We start from the raw sequence: 23779 nt of genomic DNA, 5'->3' as shown, positions 1-23779 counted from the left end.
ACAGAGGGGCAATGAAATGGCTGGGGAACCTTCCATATAATTGAGTCGACTCTGTCACGCTGGTCTTGGTCCCCTGCTTATACAATATATAATTTGGGACATTTCATAAAAAATTTGAGAATTTTTATAAGAGTCTGGGGTCTTTTATAAAAATCTTCTTTGATTATTCCTGATTAGTTTATTAACTGAATATAAATTGATAAGTATGTTAACCGATTAACTATATATATAGTAATAACAGGTATAATAAGACTAAATGTACACTGACGGCAGGCATAGTATATTGACAATTACTAACAATTACTATCCCTATAAAATCACTAGCTGATTAATACTGATTGGGGTAAAATAGGGATCAGATCATCTATTTCAACTTCATTGTTTATTGTACCTTTTAGCAAGATGTAATTTCCTTCCTTACCTCTTTTAATGAGATCTATTTTTGCTTTTACTTTGTCTGAGATCATCGCTATCTCTGCTTTTTTTTTACTTCAGATGAAGCAGAACAGATTCTACTCCGGCCCTTTACCTTTACTCTGTGTATGCCTTGATGTTTCAGAGGTGTTTCTTATAAACAACATATTCTAGGATCCTGGTTTTTAATCTCTTTTGATATCAACTTCCATTTTATGGGTGAGTTTATCCCATTCACATTCATAATTATTATTTCTGTGTATTTGCCTCCATCCTACTTTTCCCTTATTTATCCTTCTCTCTATTACCTTTCACCCTGTCTCTCCCCCTGTTTGATAACTTCCTAAAGCAACTGGCCCTCCCTTCTGTCAAATCCCCACACCTTATCTTTTATCCATGTCCCTTTGGGTGCTTTAAGGTACAGGGTGCTACTGTTGCTGGCTTACCTGGATGCCCTCCCATCCCAGTGAGACAGATCTATCCATGGAAACTCTCAAAAGGGACTTTGAAGAGAAAGTAGGAGAGATAGAAGGAAGATTTAGAGAAAGGGAGGAAAGAATGGAAAGAGAAATGAGAGTGATGCAGCAGAGTCATGAGAAAAAAGTCAACAGCTTGAAAACCAAATGGAAAAAGAGATAAAAAATCTCTCTAAAGAAAATAACTAGGGGCAGTTAGGTGGCGCAGTGGATAGAGCACCGGCCCTGGATTCAGGAGTACCTGAGTTCATATACAGCCTCAGACACTTAACACTTACCAGTTGTGTGACCCTGGGCAAGTCACTTAACCCCAATTGCCCTGCAAAAGAAAAAAAAAAGAAAGAAAAGAAAAGAATTGTTTAAGAATTAGGACTGAACAAATGGAAGCTAGTGAGTTTATGAGAAACTAAGACACCATAAAGCAAATCCAGTTGAATAAAAAAATAGAGGGGCAATATGAATTATCTCCTTGGAAAAAAAGTTGACCTGGAAAATAGATCCAGGAGAGATAATTTGAAAATCACTAGGCTACCTGAAAACCATGACCAAAATAAGAGCCTAGACATCATCTTCCAAGAAACTATAAGGGAAAATTGCCCTGATATTCTAGAAGCAGAAGGTAAAATAGAAATTGAAAGAATCCACTGATCACCTCCAGAAAGAGATCCCAAAAGGAAAACATCCAGGAATTAAATTATAGCCAAATTCCAGAGATCCCCAGGTCAAGGAGAAAAATATTGCAAGCAGCTAGAAAAAAAGGAATTAAAATATGTGGAGCTTACAGTCAGGATAACACAAGATCTAGCAGCTTCTACATTAAAGGACCAGAAGGCATGGAATATGATATTCTGGAGGACAAAGGAACTGGGACCACAACCTAAAATAACCTACTCAGCAAAACTGTGTATAATGTTTCAGGGGAAAAATGGGACTTCAATGAAATAGAGAACGTTCAGGAATTTGTGATGAAAAGACCTGAACTGAATAGAAAATTTGACTTTCAAATACAAGACCCTAGAGAAGCATAAAAAGAGATAAACAGGAAAAAGAAATCATGAGGGACACTAAAAGGTTAAATTGTTTACATTCTTATGTGAGAAGATAATACTTCCAACTCATAAGAACTTTCTCAGTATTAGGGCAGCTGAAAGGAATATATTTAGAGGGTACAGGTGTGAATTGAATATGAAAGGATGATATCTGTAAAGCATATATCCTTATTTTTTGTGGGGCAGGCAGGATGGGGTGGCTTAAGACTGGGGTTGGATTTAGACCCGAGCCTCCTGGGTCCAGGGCTGGTGTTTTGTCCAATGTGTTACCTAGCAGACCCATGATGACATCTCTAAAATAAAGTTAAGAGGTAAGAGAAATGCACTGGAAGAAAGGGAGAGGTGGAAGGGTATAAAAAAGCTCACATAAAAGAAACAAGAAAAAGCTTATGGAGTGGAGGGGAGAATGGGGAAGAAGTGGGGGAGTGAGTGAGCCTTACTTTCATCAGAATTGGCTCAAAAAGGGAATAGCATAAACACTCAAGTGGGTATAGTAATATATTTTACCCTGAGGGAAAGTGGGAGGAGAAGGGGAAAAGGGGGGGAGAGGTGAATGAAGGAAGGGAGGGCAGATTGGGGCAGGGGCAATAAAAAGAAAAACACTTTTGAGTAGGGATAGGGTGAAAGAAGTTAGAAAATGGAGTAAATATCAAGGGGAGGGAATAGGATGGAGGGTAATATAATTAGCAATAGTAACTGTGAAAGAAATGATGAGCAGGATGCCATCAGGTCATATGAAAAATGCAAACCATCAACAGAGGAAGAACTAATGGTATTTCAATACAGATTGAAAGTATAATTGTATTTGTTAGTTCCTCTTTGTAAAGTTATTCTATTTTCTTTCAGAACTTGACTAATGTGAAGATGCTTGGCATAACTGCAGATGTATGACTTATACTGAATTGCTTGGTTCCAGAGGGAGGGTTGAGGAGGGAGGGAACAAGAAAATTTAGAACACACAGTTTTAAAAAACAATCAATGTAGGGGCGGCTAGGTGGCGCAGTGGATAGAGCACCGGCCCTGGATTCAGGAGTACCTGAGTTCAAATCCAGCCTCAGACACTTGAAACTTACTAGCTGTGTGACCTTGGGCAAGTCACTTAACCCCCATTGCCCCACCAAAAAAAAAAAAAAATCAATGTGAAGAAATGATGAGCAGGCAGATTGCAGAGAAATCTGGAAGGACCCACATGAACTGATGCTCAGTGACATGAGCAGAACCAGGAGAACACTGTACATAGTATCAACAATACTGTGTGTTGATCAACTGTGACAGACTTGACTCTTCTCAGCAATACAACGGTCCAAGATAGTTCCAAAGGACTCAGGATGGAAAATGTTCTCCAAATTAAAAAAAAAAAAAAGAACTGTGGAATCTAGATGCAGATTGAACCATACTATTTCTACTTTTTTTGTTTTCCTTTTTTGAGGTTTTTCCCCTTTTTCTCTGATTCTTCTTTCACAGCATGGCTAATGCTGAGAAATGTTTAGTGTGATTGTACAGATCACATTACTTGCTGTCTTGGGGAGGGAGAAAAATTTGAAACTAGAAATCTTATAAAAAACAAATGTTGAAAACTATTTCTACATGTAACTAGAAAATAAAAAAAGAAATTTTTTTAAAAGCGAATGACAATGAGACAACATGCCAAAATTATGGGATAGTGCCAAAGCAGTACTATGGGGAAAATTTACATCTCTAGATAAATCATCAGTAAAAGGTAAAAAGAGGAGATCAATAAACTGGGCATGCAACTAAAAAAAAGAACTGGAAAAAGAATAAATTAAAAATCTCCAATTAAACATCAAACTAGAAATCTGGAAAATCAAAGGAAAGATTAATAAAACTGAAGAAAAAAACTTTAATAAAACTAAGAGATAATTTTATGGAAAAAATGATAAAATAGATAATCTGTTACTTAATTTTATTTTCAAAAAAATTAAGAAAACCAAATATAACTATCAAAAGCAAAAACGGTGATTTCACCACCAATAATTTGCCCAATTATATGCCAATAAACCAAAATCTAAGTGAAATTGATGGCTATTTGCAAAAAAAAAAAAATACAAATTGCCCAGATTAATAGAAAAAAAATAGAATATTTCAATAACACTAGCTTAGAAAAAGAAATTGAACAAGCTATCAATGAACTCCATAAGAAAAGTCCCCCGGGGGCAGCTAGGCGGCACAGTGGATAGAGAGCCAGCCCTGGATTCAGGAGGACCTGAGTTCAAATCCAGCCTCAGACCCTTGACACTTACTGGCTGTGTGACCCTGGGCAAGTCACTGAGCCCCAATTGCCTCACTTAAAAAAAAAAAAAAAGGGAAAAGTCCCCCAGAACCACATGAATTTACAAGTGAATTCTAACAAACGTTTAAAGAACAATTAATTGTAATAAATACATAAACCATCTGGTAAATTAGGCAAAGAAGGAATCCTACAAATTACCTTTTATATCACAAATATTGTGCTGATACCTAAACCAGGAAGAACAAAAACAGAAAAAGAAAACTATAGACCAATTTCCCTAATGAATATTGATGCAAAAATTTTTATATAAAATATTAGCAAGGAGATTACAGTGATAAAGCCCAATAATCATATACTATGACCAGGGGGATTTATAGGAGAAATGCAGGGCTGGTTCAATATTAGGAAGGTTATCAGCATAATTTGCCACATCAATATCAAAACTAACAGAAATGATATGAATACCCACTCCTTTTAAAAATATTTGAGACAATAGGAATAAATGTAGCTTTTCCATAAAATGATAAATAATTATTATCTAAAACCATCAGCAAACATTTTTTATAATAGGAATAATCTAAAAGCCTTCCTAATAATAACATCACAGGTGAAACAAGGATACCTGTTACCTCCTCTATTATTCAATATTGTTCTAGAAATTCCAGATATATACATTAGAGAAGAAAAATAAATTGTAGAAATTAGAATATACAAGTTTTAGCATGATTGTGATATAATACTATTGTTCTATAAGAAACGATGAGAAGGATGCTTTCAGAAAAAACAGTGATGACTTCCATGAACTGCTGCAAAGTGAAATGAGCAGGACCAGGAGAACATTGTACACAGTAATAGCAATAATGTATGATGATGAAATGGAATGACTTAGCTCTTCCCATCAATACAATCATCCAAAACAATTCTGAAGGTCTTATGATTAAAAAAAAATGCTACCCATCTTCAGAGAAGGAACTGATGGTGTATAAATGCAGATTGAAGCATGTTTAAAAAATCCTTATTCTTATTTTTCTTGTTTTTTTCCTTTTTTTGCAACATGGTTAACATGAAAATATGTGTTGCATGGCTGTTCATGTATAATCTACATCAAATTGCTTGCCTTCTCAAGAAGCAGTGATGGGAGGGAGGGAGAAAATTTGGAATTCAATTTTTAAAATGAATTTAAAATTTTTTGTTTACATGTAATTGAGAAAAAATAAAAATAAATTTAAAAATTTAAATAACGACATGAGGATTACTTACAGGAAATGAGAATATTTTGTCTGGAAAAGACCTAAGAAGGCAAAGACTTAAGAAAGATGGGATAACAATTTTCAGATAGTAGGAGGATTTTCATTTCACCTTCTCCATTTCTACATAGTTCCAGCTTCAGATCCCATATAAGGAAAACTTACTAACAATTAGAGCTATTCAAAAATACAATGTGCTGCTGGATATGGTGATTTATTAATATACAAGAAGAATAACACTTTGTGCTAAACAGAGCACAAAGACTAAAACCCCCATAATCCTAGAAGTGTAATTCCCCAATACTTGTGGAGCTAAGATACCTTATCATGATTTGATTGTACAATGTTTCTTTCTTCATGCCTACCATTCATCCAGTATTACACAGGTGACATAAATAACTATAGCCAAGAATCCTGTTCTAAAACTTCACCCTGCTATTTTAACAACCTGCTACTTCCTTTTTCACCTATCATTCTTTCCTAGCTTTGATCTATCCATCACACCAATAGGTTAATCTTCTATAGGATCTCAAAATTACAACAATGGAAAGGACATCACAGAAGCCAAGATTCCCTTTACAAACTACAGAAGGATACTCTGTAAAAAAGATCTGATAAACGGCCAGATACCCTCTATCAATATAATGGTCATTCAACCTTTGTTTGAAAGGCTTAAATGGTAGGGAACCCATGACTTCTTTTTTTTTTTTTTCTTTCCCAAAAGGCAGAAATTAAGGTCTTTATTTCAAAATCTGATTATAGTCGACCCTTTTATCGAGTGCCAATGGTCACTTGCCACACCCGCACCAAGCTGTCTGTGTATCTAGCAAATAGAGTCTGACAATCAGCAGACCAGGCTAAGGAAGTACACTGGGGAGGCTCAGCCTTGCTGTTGGTGCTGATCACTTCTTGCTTAAACTCATCCACAACGAGATCCCATGACTTCTTAAAAATGAGAGCTCTCCTTATGTCAAACCTAAATGTGTATCCCTATAGCTTCTTCACATTGCTCCTATTTCAGCCTTTTTAAGCTAAAATGAATACATCTAATCATCTATTAAGCAAAAACCCATCAACTACTCAAAGCTCACTACTATACAACCCTGAAATCTCATCTGTTCCAAGTGAAACATTTCTAGTTCTTTGAGTTTATCTTCATATGGCATGCAGTTGAGAATCTTTAACATGTCCTACTCTGAAAACTTTCTCAGCAATTTCCTTCTTAAAATCTGGCAACCAAATCTGAGCATAGCACTCTAAATATGGTTTATTCATGTCTTTCCTCCAGAAAGCTATGCTTGGAAACTAAAAGGAGGCATCACAGAAGAGTAAACTCGGAATCAGAACAATCAGCCTTCAAATTGTGCCTCTGATATTTTCTAGTTATGGTCATAGGCAAATGAATTACTCTCTCTGAATCTCAGTCTCCTCATCTGTAAAATAAGGAAGTTAGATTAGAAAGCACATGAGGTCCCTTCTATCTCTAAATCTATACTATAATCCTATGATACCTTTCTTTGATGCCCTTTCACACTGTTGACTGATATAACTCATAAACCATTAGGTTTATAACATAATATGACCATTAGGTTTACAACCATTAGGCTGTAAGATCCTTGAGGGCAGGGACTGTTTTTTGCCTCATTTTGTATCCCTAGCATTTAGCAGAGTACCTGGAAAAAATAGGCACTTTATAATTTTTTTTTTATCTTTTGGAGACAAATCCTTGTGTGGCCATGTTATCTCTACCTTATGCTTAGGAAAGTATTTTTTAATTCAAATATAGGATGTTAAATTTATCTCTATTATATTCATCATTTTGTCTTATGATATTCAGCCTGATGTTCTGCTGTCAAAATATTTTTGAGCCCTGTCATTCAATGTTAGTTATACCAAACAAATTTGTGTCACTCAAACTATATTATAAAGATGCAATCATCAAAACCATTTAGTATTCGTTTTTTAAAAAACATACTAAATGGCAACCCATCTACAGAGAAAGAAGTGATAGTATCTGAAAATAGATGGAAACACATTTTTTTTCTTTTCTTTTCTTTCTTTTTTTTTTTTTTGGTGAGGCAATTAGGGTTGGGTGGCTCGCCCGGGGTCAGGTGGCTGGTGGGTGTTGGGTGTCTGAGGCCGGATTTGCGCTCAGGTGCTCCTGGTTCCAGGGCCGGTGCTCTGTCCACTACGCCACCTAGATACCCCTGGAAACACATTAAAAAAAAAAATTTTTTTCTTTGACAATTCCTCAGTCTGAAGTTTTAGGAGTTTTTTTGACTGTTTTCTCTCACAACCTAGCTAATGTGGGAAAATGTTGTCCATGACTACTCATGTATAATTTATTTTGAAATGCTTGAGTTCTAGTGGATGGGGGGTGGGAATGGAGGAGGAAGAGAAGTTGGAACACAATTTTGTTTTTTAAAAATTGATGTTAAAATTTGTTTTTACATATATTTTGGAAAATAAAATTCTATTCAATAAAAAATTTATTAAAAAAAACCAAAAAAACATACTAGACAAGGGAGAATCAGAAATAATGGATCTCAATAACTTGGAACTGATAAACTACAAAACATAATACAAAATGCAAACATGACTAGAATATCAGCAACCATAAAAATACTAGAAGGAAACCAACCATATGCCATTTATAGCCATGGGTAGATAAACTATTTCTTTAACAAGGGATAGAAGAAATTTAAAAAGCTAAAACAGATTATTTTAATTACAAGAAATTGAAAAGTTCTTGCACAAACAAAACTGAGATATTTAAGATTAAAGTGAAGATGGTTATCTGGGGAAAAATTTCGTATCAAATATTTCTTATAAAGTTTCCATATCAACCAATTAAGCAAAATCTAATGGGATGCCTTAGATTACTTACTTCTTAGACATTTGGGAAATGGCTAAGTAAAGTATGACTATAATGAAATATTATTGCGCCTCAAAAAATGATAAGAGAATGCTGGGTTGTATGAATTTATGCAAAGTAAACTGAGCAGAAACAGGAGAACAATATATACAAAGACAACAATATTGTAAGAATAGCAACTCTGAAAGATGTAGGAACTCTGACAAAAGTAATGACTACAGTCATTTTCAGAGAACCTACAGTGAATCAAGTTACTCTCCTCCTAACAAAGAGAAGATGGATCGATGGTACACACACACACACACACACACACACACACACGCACACCTGTGTATGTATACATATATATCTATGTACACATATGTGCATATATGTATATTCACAGAAACATACACATATATTCCTCCCCCATGGCCAAGCAAAATAACCATGCAGTGGCTACTATACACACAGACGTATACATATCTATGTATACATACATGTATGTATATACATATATATACACATACATATATTCTCTTCACATACATGTAGCCCCCCCTCTCTCACTCACACACACACACACACACAGAAGAGCTTTGAGAATCCACTTTAAGTGACTCCTTTTCAGAGATGAGGCTTGGTCTACATACTGAGAATATTACGCATACCAAATTTTTTCATGTCTTGATTGTCTCTGCTGATTTTTTCTATTTCTTTTTTTAAGTTTTTTGCTATAAGGACTGATTTTCTGTGAAAGGGCAAAGGGATAGATATAAGGGGAAATCTAACCAATGTAAAAACAAAAGATACTAATAGAAATCTATACAGAAAAGAAGTGAGCTATTCCAAAGTGGTGAATTGCAAACCACTGAAATTGCGGACCATAAGAGTCCAAAATAGATAAAAAGTCAAGTGAAGCCAGGACAGGACAAATGTTGAGATATCACAAAGAGGAGGAAGAACAAAGTTATTAAGAGGAAGGAAATGGGGGCAGTAGAATGAGAATAGATTGCAGCCATAGAGGCAAACTTATTTCAGGTTCTTAGAGGTAATACAGATCTGGATGATGGTGAAACACAATGGTTGGCTGGTTGGTTGGTTATTGTTCTTTGTTCTCAAAGAGGACCAAAATGACATCACTATGTTGAAATCAAGGTACGATGTGCCCAACTGTGGCTGATCAGACCAATATAAGCTAAGAAGGCTCTACCACAGCTCAGGCACAAATAATTCACATGAATATTTGGAATAGAGATTTCTCTAAATTTGTGCATCTCGTGTTTCTTTTGAAATGGTATGGGTGATGTCTTTTAATTTGCACATAAATTGGACTTAAGGCAGAGTTGCAAAGTCATTGCCTCACTCTCTCTTCCAGAGTCATCCAAGTCTATTGGTAAGACAAAGTCAAGATTACTGGTGATGGATACAGTGGATGACTTTAGCATCTTTGATGTCTAACTAAGCTCTAAGCACTCCACAGAACCTGTTCAGCCACCTTCATGACCACTGGAGCAAATTGTTCTCATCTACTCATTCCAGTGGGGGAAGTCTTCACATGTTTGGTGTAAACACCCTACCCACAACTCACCAAAGGTGAGACTCCTTGATTTGTCTCAACCTGGTTTAAGCTTGTCTACCAAAACAGTTTTTCAGGAAGTGGCTGCTGCCCATGCAACAAACTTCTTGGAGGCACAAGTAGAGAGCTGAATGAAACAGGTGGACATAAAGGTGGAAAGGAGCCCTGAAAAGGGCTGAGTAGCCCTCACACTTAGAGGCATTAGTCTTCCCTGAACACACCCTACATTCCTGGAATATAACATGAAGCCATAGACATAACAAGATGATACATAGTAGAGATAGAGGGTACTTGAGTTGAGCATACCTGGTGAGATAAACACTACAACATACCCCTGAAACATGACCAGTTTACAAAAAACAAGCAATATAATAATGAATGGTTGAGATGATTGAAAAAATGGTTGCAGCAGGACACTGAAACAACTGTTGTTTAGAAAACTGAAATGTAAGGCTAAAAAAACATGTTAAGAGTATATCGAGGGGCAGCTAGGTGGCACAGTAGATAGCGCACCGGTCTTGGAGTCAGGAGGACCTGAGTCACTTACTAGCTGTGTGACCCTGGGCAAGTCACTTAACCCCAACTGCCTCACAAAACAAAACAAAACAAAAAAACAGAAAAAAAACCCAAACCACTAAATATGAAAGAAATATAAATTAAATCAACTCTGAAGTTCCATCTCATACCAATCAGCCTGGCAAAGATAACAAAAGAGAAAGTGACAAATGTCAGAAGGGCTGTGGGAAAACAGGTACATTGATGTATTGATGGTAAAGCTATGAGCTAATCCAGTTATTTTGGAAAGCAATTTAAAACTATGCTCAGAAAGTCAAAAACTGTACATATCATTGACCTAGACCTACCAGGCCTAGGCCCTCAAAGAAGAAAAGGATCTTTATATACAAAATATTTATAGTTTCTATACCAAACTCTGTATCTTTTTATGGGAGCCAAAAATTGGAAATTAACTGAGCAATGGTTAAACAATTTGTGGTATATGAATATAAAAGTATTGTGCCATAAGAAATTATGAAATGGACAATCTCATAGTAAATTGGGAAGACCTCTCTGAACTGATGCAGAGCAAAATAAACAAAAATTGAACAATTTATAAAATAACATCATAGAGAAAACTCTGAAACACATTAGAACTCAGATCATTTCAGAAGTAATGTGTGTATATGGATATATGTATATGTATGGGTATATGTGTATGTGAATATATATATAAATATAAATAATTTTGTGTATAATGTGTGCATATGTTCATGTATGCATACATACAAGTATATATATAGAATTTTCCTTTGATCAAGAGTTACTCAATAAAAACCCAGACAGAGATTTGTTAAAGGTTGCAAATGAAGCAACTTTTCCTTGTAGAGAAATGTCTTAAGGAGGAAAGACATCATTTTTAACCACATCCTTAGATGATCACCTAAGAGAAAGATACTGTCTAGTACACCCTGAGATGACTGTCTTAAGTCAATGAAATGAAAGGGTGAAAAAAGCTATTCCATGCTTTTAAGAAAGAATGATTCAGATAGATAAGGTCAAATGTCCCTAGAATGTAAAGGAAAGGATTTTTTTTTTTCTGTAGAGAAAATTTGATATTTCAAGGACAAGAATTTTCTAACTAAGATCGATAAATCCAGCCTTACACTGAAAAATGTTTACTGAGAATTTTTTTCTCCCAATGCAATGAAATTTAAGATAGATCCTGAATTTTAGTCCTTTTATTTATGACTGGCGTTCTCTACCAAAATATAACAGTATGTCGTTAAACCCAAATATATATATTTTTTAATTTAATAAACAAAAATGATAAACACATTCTATTAAACGATTTAGTTTCAAAGTACAGAACAAAGAAATCATAGATTTAGAGAGAAGAGACCTCCTTGGGTTTGACAAATATTCTGGTAGAAAAGTACATAACAGTTTCATATTTAAGCGAAATGTTATGGTTTATTATGTCAGATCACAATGAAAAATCCAGTGAAAAATCTCTTGCCAGAGAGTGAAATGATATGATAAGTATCATAATTCATTATAGTAAGCAATTTCTAAAGTATAAAAGCTACAACCAACATGCACCATAAAACAAAAATTAACCAAAAGACAATAAAATGAAACTCAAAATAAGCCAGAAATATCCACTGTGAACTACAAGTGTAGAGGAGAAATTAATTTCTTTGCTGACACTTCCTATACCCATTATATCAATGTATAAAAGAGTTACCACAATGAAGAGGTCAAAAGAACCTAGGTACCACCTTAGTCAGCAAACATGATATGCCTGTCAAGGAGAAAGAAATGGCAGCTGAGGGCAAGAGAAACTGATGATACAAACTAATTTACAACACACTATAAAGGAAGATAACTGAATATTAGAAATAATATTGTCACACACAAAAAATGAAAAGCAACAGAGGCTAAACAAATCTGAAGAAAGCTTGGCATGAGAATCAACTAAGCTTTATGATACCAAGACCAGTTATATGAAACTGGAAGAAAACAACATTAAAGAGACACTTGAGAATTATAGGCCTCCCAAATTAAGAAAAATCCAAAAACCTGAGTATCGTGATATAAGAAATAATAAAACTACCCAGGACTTCTGAAAACAAAAAGCAAAGTACCAATTGAAAGAATGCATAGGTAACCTCCAGAAAAAAATGGAAAAAACAAACAAAACAAAAAAACAATGGGCAAACTCAAAGACAATTTAACAATTCAATTGAATTTTACAATTAACAAAAATGAACAACAAATTTTAAAAGTGACTAAGAAAAATTTTCAAATACAAAGGATAGGAAAACAAGACTATTCTGTATCCAATGGAAATTTCAGCAGGGATTTGAATAATATATTCTGAACAGAAAGGAAACAAAATAAAACCCCAAAATGACTTACCCTGCAAACCTGAACCTAATTATCAATGAAAAAAAATGCAAATTGAATTAGTTATTTGAAGCATTTCTATCCCCCCCCCCAAAAGCATAACTAGATTACTTGATTTGAAAACACCTCAAATAGAAACACAAGAAATAAACAAAACTACAAAGGAAAGCAAAAGTAATAAAATAGAGTACTGTGTCTCTGAAGATTAATACAAAGAAAAAAAAAGACACTTATAGAAAGCGGGCCATATCTCCAGCTCAAGAACACAAATTCAACCGAAAGATAAATGACCAGGACTGTTTCTGTAAAACAGAGCTGAGTGAGGAGTGCAGTACATAGCTCGGAAAAAACAGGGGGGCAGTGATATCCTGCCGGAGATTCTAAGAGTGAAAGACTAGAAACAAACAAGGGCCACAATGCCATCACAATGACTAATAATCAAACTCCACCCAGGAAGCTCCCTCAGCTCCTACAGTCTGCTAATACTGAATGATACTTGACCCTGTGAGCCCTTCTACCATTGCTGAGTTCCTCCAATAACCTCCATATTGAGGAACAGTTAAGGACAGACAATCTTCATTCCTCTGTAGGCTCTATTTCTGACTCTCTGGACTTAGCCATCATACTTGGGGTTACCCCTCCCTATCTTACCCTGGTTGTTATCCTACATTAAGCTCCCTGAGGTCAGAGACTATTTCTTTTTGCTGATCTTTTTTATTCCCAAGAATAATACAGAACATGACAAGTGGTAAGCTCTTAATATATGGTTACTAATTCACTGAAATTCATCTAGAGGAACAAAAAGCCAAGAATCTCAAGGTAAATAATAAACAAAAAGAATGGGGAAGGGATGAGTAGAAGTACCAGTTCTGCAGTTATGCCATTAAAAAGTAATCATCCAAATAATCTGGTATCGGTTAAAAAATAGGAAGTTCAATAACTGGAATTAAATTAAGTACACAGAAGCAAACAAAACTGGTAGCCTAGAGTTAAATCAACTAAAAAAAAAAAATCCCAGCTCCTGAGATAAGGAATCACAGCTGACAAAAATTGCAAGGAAAACAGAACAGTAGTTTGCCAGAAATTGAGTTTAGACCAATTTATCAAACAATCTACAAACTCCAAATAGATATATGACCTGAATATAAAAGATCTTTTCATAATTATGAAAATTAGAGGAAAAAGGAAGATATTACCTTTTGGATCAATGGAAAGGAGTTCATCACATAAGGGATAAGATCACAGGAGATAAAGGGAACAATTCTGATTACATAAACATTTTTGAAAATTTGCATAAATCAAAAATGTGATTTTAAAAAATTAAATGCTATTGCTATAGACAAGTTTTGGGTAAGCATATATCAATTTATTAATACTAATATTAGTGAACGATTGACCACGAGTCTCCTTAACTTTTCTCATGGTCTCAGGCTGTGTGGTAGAGAAAGCAGGGAGAGAGCTTCAACATGGCAGTAGAAAAACCCCAGAATACCCATGCTGTCTCCCAGAGAGATAGCACATAGTCTCAAGGAGACCCAAAAGAGTTCAGAAGACCTACAAGACCTATACTCTCCTAAAAGAGAAAGCCAAGAGAACTTCTGGCCTCTTCCAAGGGTTTTTATCCTCTTTTAAGAGAAGTGGATCATTCATTATACATTGATCAAAGCTAATTGGTTAGCAGCTTTCAATTGCATTGGTTGACATGACTTAAAGGTGGTCTACATTAAAATGAACTCTATAGATGAATTCTGGGAAAAGTATGCAAAAGACCCTCAATTCACTTAAGACAAAGTCCATTATCTAGTTGTGGTTTGATCCCATCAATCCTTCACTAAGCTAAACAAGAGACTCTATCTCCATTCTTTTGTTCCCCTGGGTTGGTCCTAGGTCAAAGAGAACTGGACTTTCAGGATAGGGAGGAAGGGAAGTGGGGGAGGGGGAAGAAAGGATGGAGAAACTGATCCCCAAGAAATCCCTTATTAACAATTATTTTCGTACAATAAGCACCAAAAAGGACATATTTAAAAATTAGAGAAAAGAATAAAATGGAAATTAAAGAATATAGGAATAATAAATAGAGCTAAAAGCTGGTTCTTTAAGAATTTGTATATAATTGGTAGACCTTTAGCCAAACTGATTAAACATGGAGAAAATAAAATCAACAAAACTGCAAACAATGTAAAATTACAAACCAGAAGAAATTAGTACCTGCATTGTGCAGTTACATGTTAGCAAAATACAAGAAATACAAATTAGATTACCTTTAAAAATATAAAATAACTATACTAATAGAAGACCAAATAGAAATCTAAAATTATGGAGTCTAAATAAAATATTTTAAAATCACTTGACCTCTGAGTGATACAGATCACAGAACCAGATGAAAATGTAATTGGAAATATTTAACAAAGTTAATTAAAATACAATAAAACATGAATGTGAATTTGTGGTTTCATGTCAATATGCAACTTGGATTTTTTTATATTTGAGTTTGATACAACTTTTCTAGGTAATGTTCTAAACTATAAATTATAAAGAAGATTCCAGATTGTATTGATGTATTCTCCTCATCCAGAAGTTTCCTATACCAATAATGAAATCAGTTCTAGTTCTATACACATATATGTACACATATACACAAATACACATACAAAGATATGTGTAAATACATTCATATATAGACAAAAACATACACATGAAAACGCTGATACATATATGTATAGGCCACATGTCTATTCATGTATATATGTATACATGTACATAAATATGCAGACATAGGAAGTATGTTTTTATATGTGTTTTATATGTGTGTTTTTATATGCCAGTTGTAAAATAACTACCAAAGGAAAAAATTCCTGGTCTTGATGAATTTTCATAAGAATTTCATCAAACTTTTTTTTTTTTAGTGAGGCAATTGGGGTTAAGTGACTTGCCCAGGGTCATACAGCTAGTAAGTGTTAAGTGTCTGAGGCCGGATTTGAACTCAGGTACTCCTGACTCCAGGGCCGGTGCTCTATTCACTGCGCCACCTAGCTGCCCCTCATCAAACTTTTAAAGAGCAATTAATACCAGCATTATACAATTTATTCTCAAAAATTGAGAATGTCCTAGACAAGGCAAGATAAAGAAATAACTAGAAATGAATATCATTATTGATTCAGAAATTTTAAATAAAATCCTATCAAAGAAACTATAGTAATTCATTCAAGAAATTATTCATTGCAAACTTGTTTTATGCACAGATTACAAGAATGGTGTGACATTAGGGGAAAAAATTAACATAATCAAGCACATAAAAACAACAAAAACCACCATTATCTCAAGAGATGCAGAGAAAACCTTTGACAAAGTCAGTACTCAAGTATGCTTTAAACACACACACACACACACACACACCCCAAAATACAGGCAGAAAAGAAACTTTTTTAATGCCATAAAAATTATCCATCTAAAACCAAAAGTAAAGCAAGCATCATTGCAATAAACATTGGGCTAAAGCAAGGATGCTTAATATTTTATATATCTCCTGAGATGCTCACTATTGTGAACAATAAAACAAGAAAAAGAATTAAAGATGTCAAGTTAGCAAAGAAGAGATACAACTTTCCATATTTCCTGATAAAGTAAGAATGTTGGTATTGGGAGAGCTGTCTATCCAAGGTTCTTGCGTCTATATGTCCATTGGTAGCAGCTGGTGAGCAGTTGTTTCTGGTAATTATGAGAAAGGTTGGCCCCTTCTCTACAATTATTTCTCCTCAAAATGATGGCTGAAAGGGCTAGGCTAGAAGTAGGTCTAATAGCTCAGGGAATAATGCTCAAAGGCACTCATTCGGGGTCCTGAGTTGCAATATCATCTGATAAATCTGAAAAGAACTCTGGCAGAAATGAGCCTGACAACATCTTACACTACAATCCGTAATAAACTCAAAATGAATACTTGACCTGAATACTAAAGATCATACCTGTGAGATGAAGCCCAGGCTAATGAAAGGGATTTCATGTTTGATCACCGACCAACCTGCCTACAGATCAGGAAGTTCTTATGTTCCCAACAATTGGCTTGGCCAGCTACGCTGAGGGTTAGGAATGCAAGGTTAGCAAATTATCAATGAACCTAATCCAAGTGCGTAAGAGTAGCAAACTTTACTAATCACAGGGTCCTTGTGGTTGATAATGAAATTGCAGTCCACACCACCTACCAGCTGACTGCTCCTAAGATTCCCCTTCCCACTCGGTAACTGTAAATCTACCTCATAACAACAGATAGAAGGGAGAAGAGTGAGGAGATCTGGGCTTAACTAGGATATAAGGCCTGTTGTATGCCCAATCCACACATCACCATGTGTCCATAGGTCTAAAGGGCAAGGAAAGCATACATATTTGCATGCCTATGAATAATAAACTGCCTGACCTATGATTCTTTGAGCACATATGTTCTTTCTTGATATCTCCTCACCAACAATTCCCTTATAGTACCATAAAAAAATTAGAAGAGAAGCAGATCACGTAGTATTCAAAGCTATGAGTGAGTAGAAGATGTATTATTAACCAAGCAGGGAATAGAGGCAATTTCAAAAGAATAAATACATAATTTTGATAAGAATCTAACAAGCTTCTGCACAAACCAAATTAATGCATCAGGATAAGAAGAGGTGTTCTAATGGGGGGAAAAATCTGACTATCAATTTTCTTAGATTGGTTTGCTATCTAAGATATAGATGTATAGATATATATGTATATATTTATATACACACAAATGTATGCATGTGCATTCATATATGGTCAATCTTCAATATTTGTGTATTCCACTTTCACAACTTCAAGTATTTCCATAATTACATTAGTAATCTCAACTTCACATTTGTGTTGGCAACCACGAACATCTGCAGCTATGAGCATTAGAGAAAAAAATGAGAGGCAAGCAATCATACAAGTTTGTGGAGCAACTGGTATCCTACTGGGTATTTCACTGGTCTTGTTCACTATTGTAAAAATCTCCCCATGAATTCCAAACGTTGGAAGTAATGTCAAGACCTCCCCCAGTTCAGTGTCTTCCAACAGCAGTGACTAAAGCTCCAGCAATCTCTCCCTTGGTTTTCAGAGGACAGTCAAGGTAGAGACATTTACAGCAGTATAGTTATTTTCTAAAATCATCTTTTAATTGAGATGTAAATACAAAAGGTCATATAATTCTAGGGAGTTACTAACAAGAAAAACTGTTTTCATGTTACCAGTGTTATTATGTGTACTGCATTTTATGGATTATTTCATGGTTACTGTTAGGAAAAGTACATATTATCAGAATTAATGTTTTGTTATAAAGAATTGTATGCAGGAAAATGTATTTTCAGCATTCCCTAGTGAAAGAGTATGGTTTTGGTGGTCACAGGAACCTAACACCCTATTTACCATACGTTCTTATTTCCACAACATTCACATTTTTTACTTTCATGCCATTTTCTGCAAAAGTTAACCCTGAAAGAGTTCAGGAGTGAGTGAGTGAGTGAGTGAGTGAGTGAGTGAATGGATAGAAATATACATAATCACCCACACCCACAAACACAACACTCTCTTATGACCAAAAGCTACTTTGCAAAATGTAAGTGATCAAAGGATATTAACAGTATTCAAAAGAATTACAAAATTATTAACAAGAATATGAAAGAATATTCCAAATCAATAATAATAAGAGAAATGCATATCAAAACAACCCTGCAGTTTCATTTCACAAGCAAAAATTGGCAAAGATGACATGGGATGAGAAAATAATGTTGGAGAAGTTGTGGGAAGACAGGTACACTAGTGCATTTGAAGCTGTGGATCAGTACAACCATTTTTAAAAAGCAATTAGTAATTATTTTTTAAAAAATAGACTAAAATGTCCATACCCTTTAACCCAAAGATTCCATCACAAGGTTATTCCCCAAGGAAGGCACTGATAAGAATAAAGTCCTAATGTACAACAAAATATATACACAACAGAATCTTTTGGTAGCAAAAACATATAAAACCAGTAAATGTCCTGCAACTGAGAAATGGCTAAATAAATTGCAGTACATGAATGTAATGGAATTTTGTTGTGCTGGAATGCATGATAAATATGATTAATACAGGGAAGCATGGAAAATTTTGCATAAATTTACATAAAATAAACTTTGAAGAGGCAACAAGATTTTAAGAAAATTCAAATTTCTTAACCATGGAAGTTGAACAACTGTGGTGATCAAAAGATCAGCAATACAACCATTTGAGGTAGAATAAGGCTAAGTTGAGAAACTGTTATCTGAGAGGACATGAACATATATGTGGAAATCCACTTAAAAAAGGGCAGATGTTGTGAAAAGGAAGAAAAGTGTGAGATAAGTTCTGAACTTCCTGAGAAAGACTCCTCTTCCAGCATGGAACCAATAAAAAATGCCATAGGACAATTCCTGGAGCAGCAAAATCCACAGAAGAACATGCTGAGATCATTTTCCAAGCAAGGATGGCTTGGAAGGTCAGAAGGAGGGAGCTGCTTTGCTGAGACAGGAGTCGAGCCCACAGTCATGCTGACACAGATCCAGTCCCAGGAATGCCTCACCAGAGAAGGAGAGCCCCCAGAGCCTCTGAATCAGCTGCAGCACCAGTGTCATCTGGAACTAAGCTCACAGTCTGGTGAGAGGGCTGAGCCCTGGGCAGGGGAGAGACTATAGGGGTCTCTGCTGGTGCTGAGGTGGAACTTGGGTTTTTCACCCCTGCTGGGAACCAGGAGATAGGCTTGAGTAGCAGTGGCCCAGGTCAGGGAGGGGAACAGGGTCGTTAGAGCTTACGACCACAACACACAAAATTGGTTGATTAGCAAGTTGATCTGGGGTCATCTATGGACCAGGGAACAGGCCAGGCGAATGAAGAAGCTGCTCCTCCTTAAATCATACCACCTAGGACTGTGCAGCCTGGAAACAGTGCCCCACTTTAAGGAGCTAAAAGTCAAGTAAAAGAAAGGTAAGATGAGCAGACAGAAAGGTGAGGACCATAGAAAGTTTCTTTAGTGACAAGAAAGACCAAGGGGTACCCTCAGAGGAAGATGTCAACATCAGGGCCCCTATATCTAAAGCTTCCAAGAAAAAAACGAATTGGTCTTTGTGAATGTCAGGAGATGAGAAGCATGAAAGATGGAATTTAAATTGAAGGAAAGTTTTTGAATTGGAAATTACAAAGGGCATAGTAAAAGAACACAAAAAGATGAAATGGGACATGGGAGGGGTAGGGTTAAAGTGGATGGGAGTGAGAAAATACAAAACAGAGACTAAGAGGGAAAGTGTTTACTCTTGGGCATTCAAGTAATGAGTTTAACTGGAAATGGGAGAGATGAAGAGGTGGGAGTATGCTAAACTTAAAAGCAAAAAGGCAGCACCTCTACTAATGATGGCAAATAATTAGAAAAATTTCTCTCTTGATCCTACCTCCTTAGTTGTCACATGGATCCCTCTACTTGGTAGTATCACAGATCTGAAGCTGAAAGGGACCTCTAACTCCAGAAAGTATTATAGGACCAGAGATTTACGGCCATAAAGGAATTCATGGACCATTTGGCCAACCTCTTTATTTTATGAATAAGGAAAACAATACAAAGAAGTTGTGACTTACCCAAGGTCAAGATTTGAACTCCAGTCCCCAGATTCAGAGCTCTTTTGACTGCTCTACACTAAGCAGGATCTTCCATCCTTAAGCACCTAGCCCAGGATAGGCACCCAACAGATGTTTACTGACTACTGATGGATGACAGTAGTGCCTTTATTGAGCATGTGTTTCTCTAAGTGATGCCTAATGAGTCAGAGGCCCAGCAAATGAAGAACATCTCTTAGGGTATCTTTTAAGAAATTCCAAAAAGGAGGCATTTTACTGGTGAGTACCATTTGTAAGGGCCTAAAATTCTAGCAGTGATGTCTAAAATCTAATGAGTGGTTGCCTTAAATTAGAAGCTTTAGCAAGAGTTTAGACTTGTAAGTATTTATTAAAGTGCATTAGAAGTTAGTGAATAGAGAGAGAGAGGTAAAAGGCAAACTTCATCTAACTATCTAAGAGAGCCCTGCATCTCACCCACTAAAGTCCAAGTCAGGACCCAAAAGACCTCGCCTCAGCAGCTTCTCCCAGAACCTCTTGTGAAACAGGAAACAGGGCTATCCACACACACACAGCTCCAAGCTAATTGGCTGGTAACTTTGATTGACTTCCGGACACTAAAGTTACATGGTTTCCAAGTCACATGCTTTCTCCTCACAGTGGCGCTTCCCTGCAATATCATTTTGGGGGTGGGGGGGGGGGTTGAAGCAATTGGGGTTAAGTGACTTGCCTAGGATCACACAGCTAGTAATTGTTAAGTGTCTAGGGCCGGATTTGAACTCAGGTCCTCCTGAATCCAAGGCTGGTGCTCTATCCATTGTTCTACCTTCCCTGCAATATCTTTCTCAATGGGTTGGTAGCACTCTAAATCTCACACGTTAAAGGCAACATTTTGTTCTATAAAATGATTTTTTAAATGTAGCATAACAATTAAGTCCTGAAGAATTCTAAGACAATAAATATTATATTCTATCATGTTTTGCTTAAATGTGTAACAATTATTTTAAAGAACTCACGAACATCAAATTTGCAAATTATGCCAATTAGAAGGGGTGACAACAAACTTAGAATTACCAACTCAAATCAACAAACAAAAACCTACTAGAAAGTATTTAAATCTTATAGTTGTAGAAAGTAAAGTAACAATTTAAATAAAATGAAGAAATAGATGTTTAAGACAAGTGAAAAAATAGATTATCTTGGAAGAAAAAAAATTGCATAAACTCAAAATAGAAAATGATCAAATAAGTGGATTTATAATATGTCCAAGCTGTCCTGAATTCTCTTCTCTATCTTTACTATGCTTTGGTGATTTCAACCCTTCACATGGTTTTCATGAGATAATTCATAATTCTACATGTATAGTAACAATTTCTTACCAAAAATCTAGTACAACATTGATAAGCATGCTAGACATCTCAACTTGGTTCTTCAGTCAAATAAAATTCAGCGTGTTAAGTGTCACTTCTAACACATATTGGCTGTGTATTCAGATACAGGAAATTTTGTAAGAAGTACAAATTAAGCAGAACCAAGGATACATATCAGTTACAACAGAGGAAATAAAAGATCCTTAAAAAGAATTTGTACACCATGTAACTGAAAAATCAGTGAAGGTCCCAGAACACAGATACTGAAATATACCTTCAGCCTTATAGCACAGAGGTAGATAACAAGAGGGAGAGAGGAAGGAGTCTACATTCAAAAAATGTGAACAAGGTTTTGGATGTTTTTTGATGTATTATTTTTCTTTGTCATAAGGAAAGGTCATCATTTTGAGAGGGAGGAAAATTGAAAAGACTTACTTGAAAAAGAATGCATTTTTAAAAAATATGAGTATAAATCCAGGATAATTCCAAAGGACTCATGATGGAAAATGCTCTCCACATCCAGAAAAAAGAACTATGGAATGTGGATGCAGATTCAACCACAGTGTTTCTACTTTTTTTGAGGTTTTTCCCTTTTGTTCTGATTCTTCTTTCACAACATGACTAATGCAGAAATATGTTTCATATGATTGTATATATATATATATCCTATATCAGATTGCTTGCCATCTTAGGGAGGAAGAGAAGGAAGGGAAAGAGGGAGAAAAATTTGCAACTAGCACTCTCATAAAAACAAATGTTGAAAACTACCTCTACATGTAACTAGAAAATAATAAAATACTTTTGTGATTAAAAAAAAAAATACAAGTATAAGATAGATGGTGAACCTAAAGGGAATATCTTGGAAATCTGAAGACCTTTTTATGGCATTGGCCATGTCTAATATGAACTCAAATTCCTGGCTTTCCTTTACATGACACTAATTTTCATGAGTATTGCTTTTATGCTTAAATGTGCTAATCAGAATTGGGATGGGGGAAAGGGAGGAAGGGGCGGGGGGGGGGGGGAGAAATGGCACATGTATGGGAGAATAAATATGTTGAAAAGAAAGGTGGAAAATTACTGAATGGTATGGACATTCTCCTTAGATAATGGAAAAGAAGTGAAGAAAAGACAGACTTTTCTTTAATTCAGACTGTATTTCCCCAAACTAGTCTGAATTTGGGAAGCTTTATTATGATTAAGTTTTAAAATATTTTTTAAATGCTCATGTTCACTACCAATTTTTTTAAAAATTTAACTTTTAAAACAAAAACCAGGAAAAAATACATTGTAGTGGGCAAGAAAACGAATTAGTCAACTAAAATAGGTTGTAATTCTTTTAAAAGGCCTAATTCCTTATACTTCACTGAATCTATAAGAAAATACATTCAAATATATAACCTTTTTGGTGATCTATAGCACAAAATATAAACTGTATGTTTAGATATTTTAAAATCAGGGTTCATATACAAACATATATACACAAAATCTAGTAATGCTAAAGAAAAAAATGAAATAGATCTATATTTAATTAATTTTAGGCTTTATTAATATAAAATGTTTCTATTTCAATTTGCTACTAATAAAGAAGGCTTTTATTTAATTTGCTAATAGCTCCATCTTTAAAACATTTCTGAAGTGGATGCCAACATATCATATAATACCATAAGAGAAACACACATTTTGGTAGTTACCTCGAATGACGTAATTATCCAGAGCTGCTTCCATTCTTTCTAGTGCTTCAGTTCTATTAGAACCATAAGAGATTAACTAAATACAAAAATAAATGTTGAATTTGGACCAGCTATTTAAGAAAAATATGACAACTTATTCTAATAAAATTTTTCATAAATACATAATGCAAAAGTTTTCAAAAACTGCCTTTAGGGATGTATACATGTGTGTAAAATAGCATGGTTCATTAGTTTTAAAATAAGTAATTATGCAAGCTGCAATCTAATCAATATTAAGATCAAACTATTTCTATCAGATTTGTTGCCTTTTCTCCACATACCATTATACTAAAGGTCTGA

At 35.2% G+C, this 23779-nt stretch overlaps 1 protein-coding gene across 1 annotated transcript in view; it reads right to left on the bottom strand.

Annotated features, from left to right (window-relative positions):
- Positions 1-23779, bottom strand: part of PCCA (propionyl-CoA carboxylase subunit alpha) — a 496164-nt gene that overhangs the window by 239113 nt on the left and 233272 nt on the right. The window contains 1 exon segment of the mRNA XM_043998838.1: positions 23441-23516. Coding sequence (XP_043854773.1) covers positions 23441-23516 — 76 coding nt within the window.

This window comes from Dromiciops gliroides, chromosome 3, assembly GCF_019393635.1.
Source record: "Dromiciops gliroides isolate mDroGli1 chromosome 3, mDroGli1.pri, whole genome shotgun sequence".
NCBI lineage: Eukaryota > Metazoa > Chordata > Mammalia > Microbiotheria > Microbiotheriidae > Dromiciops > Dromiciops gliroides.
The sequence above is the reverse complement of the archived record's forward strand: the minus strand, read 5'-3'. Positions and strand labels throughout refer to the sequence as shown.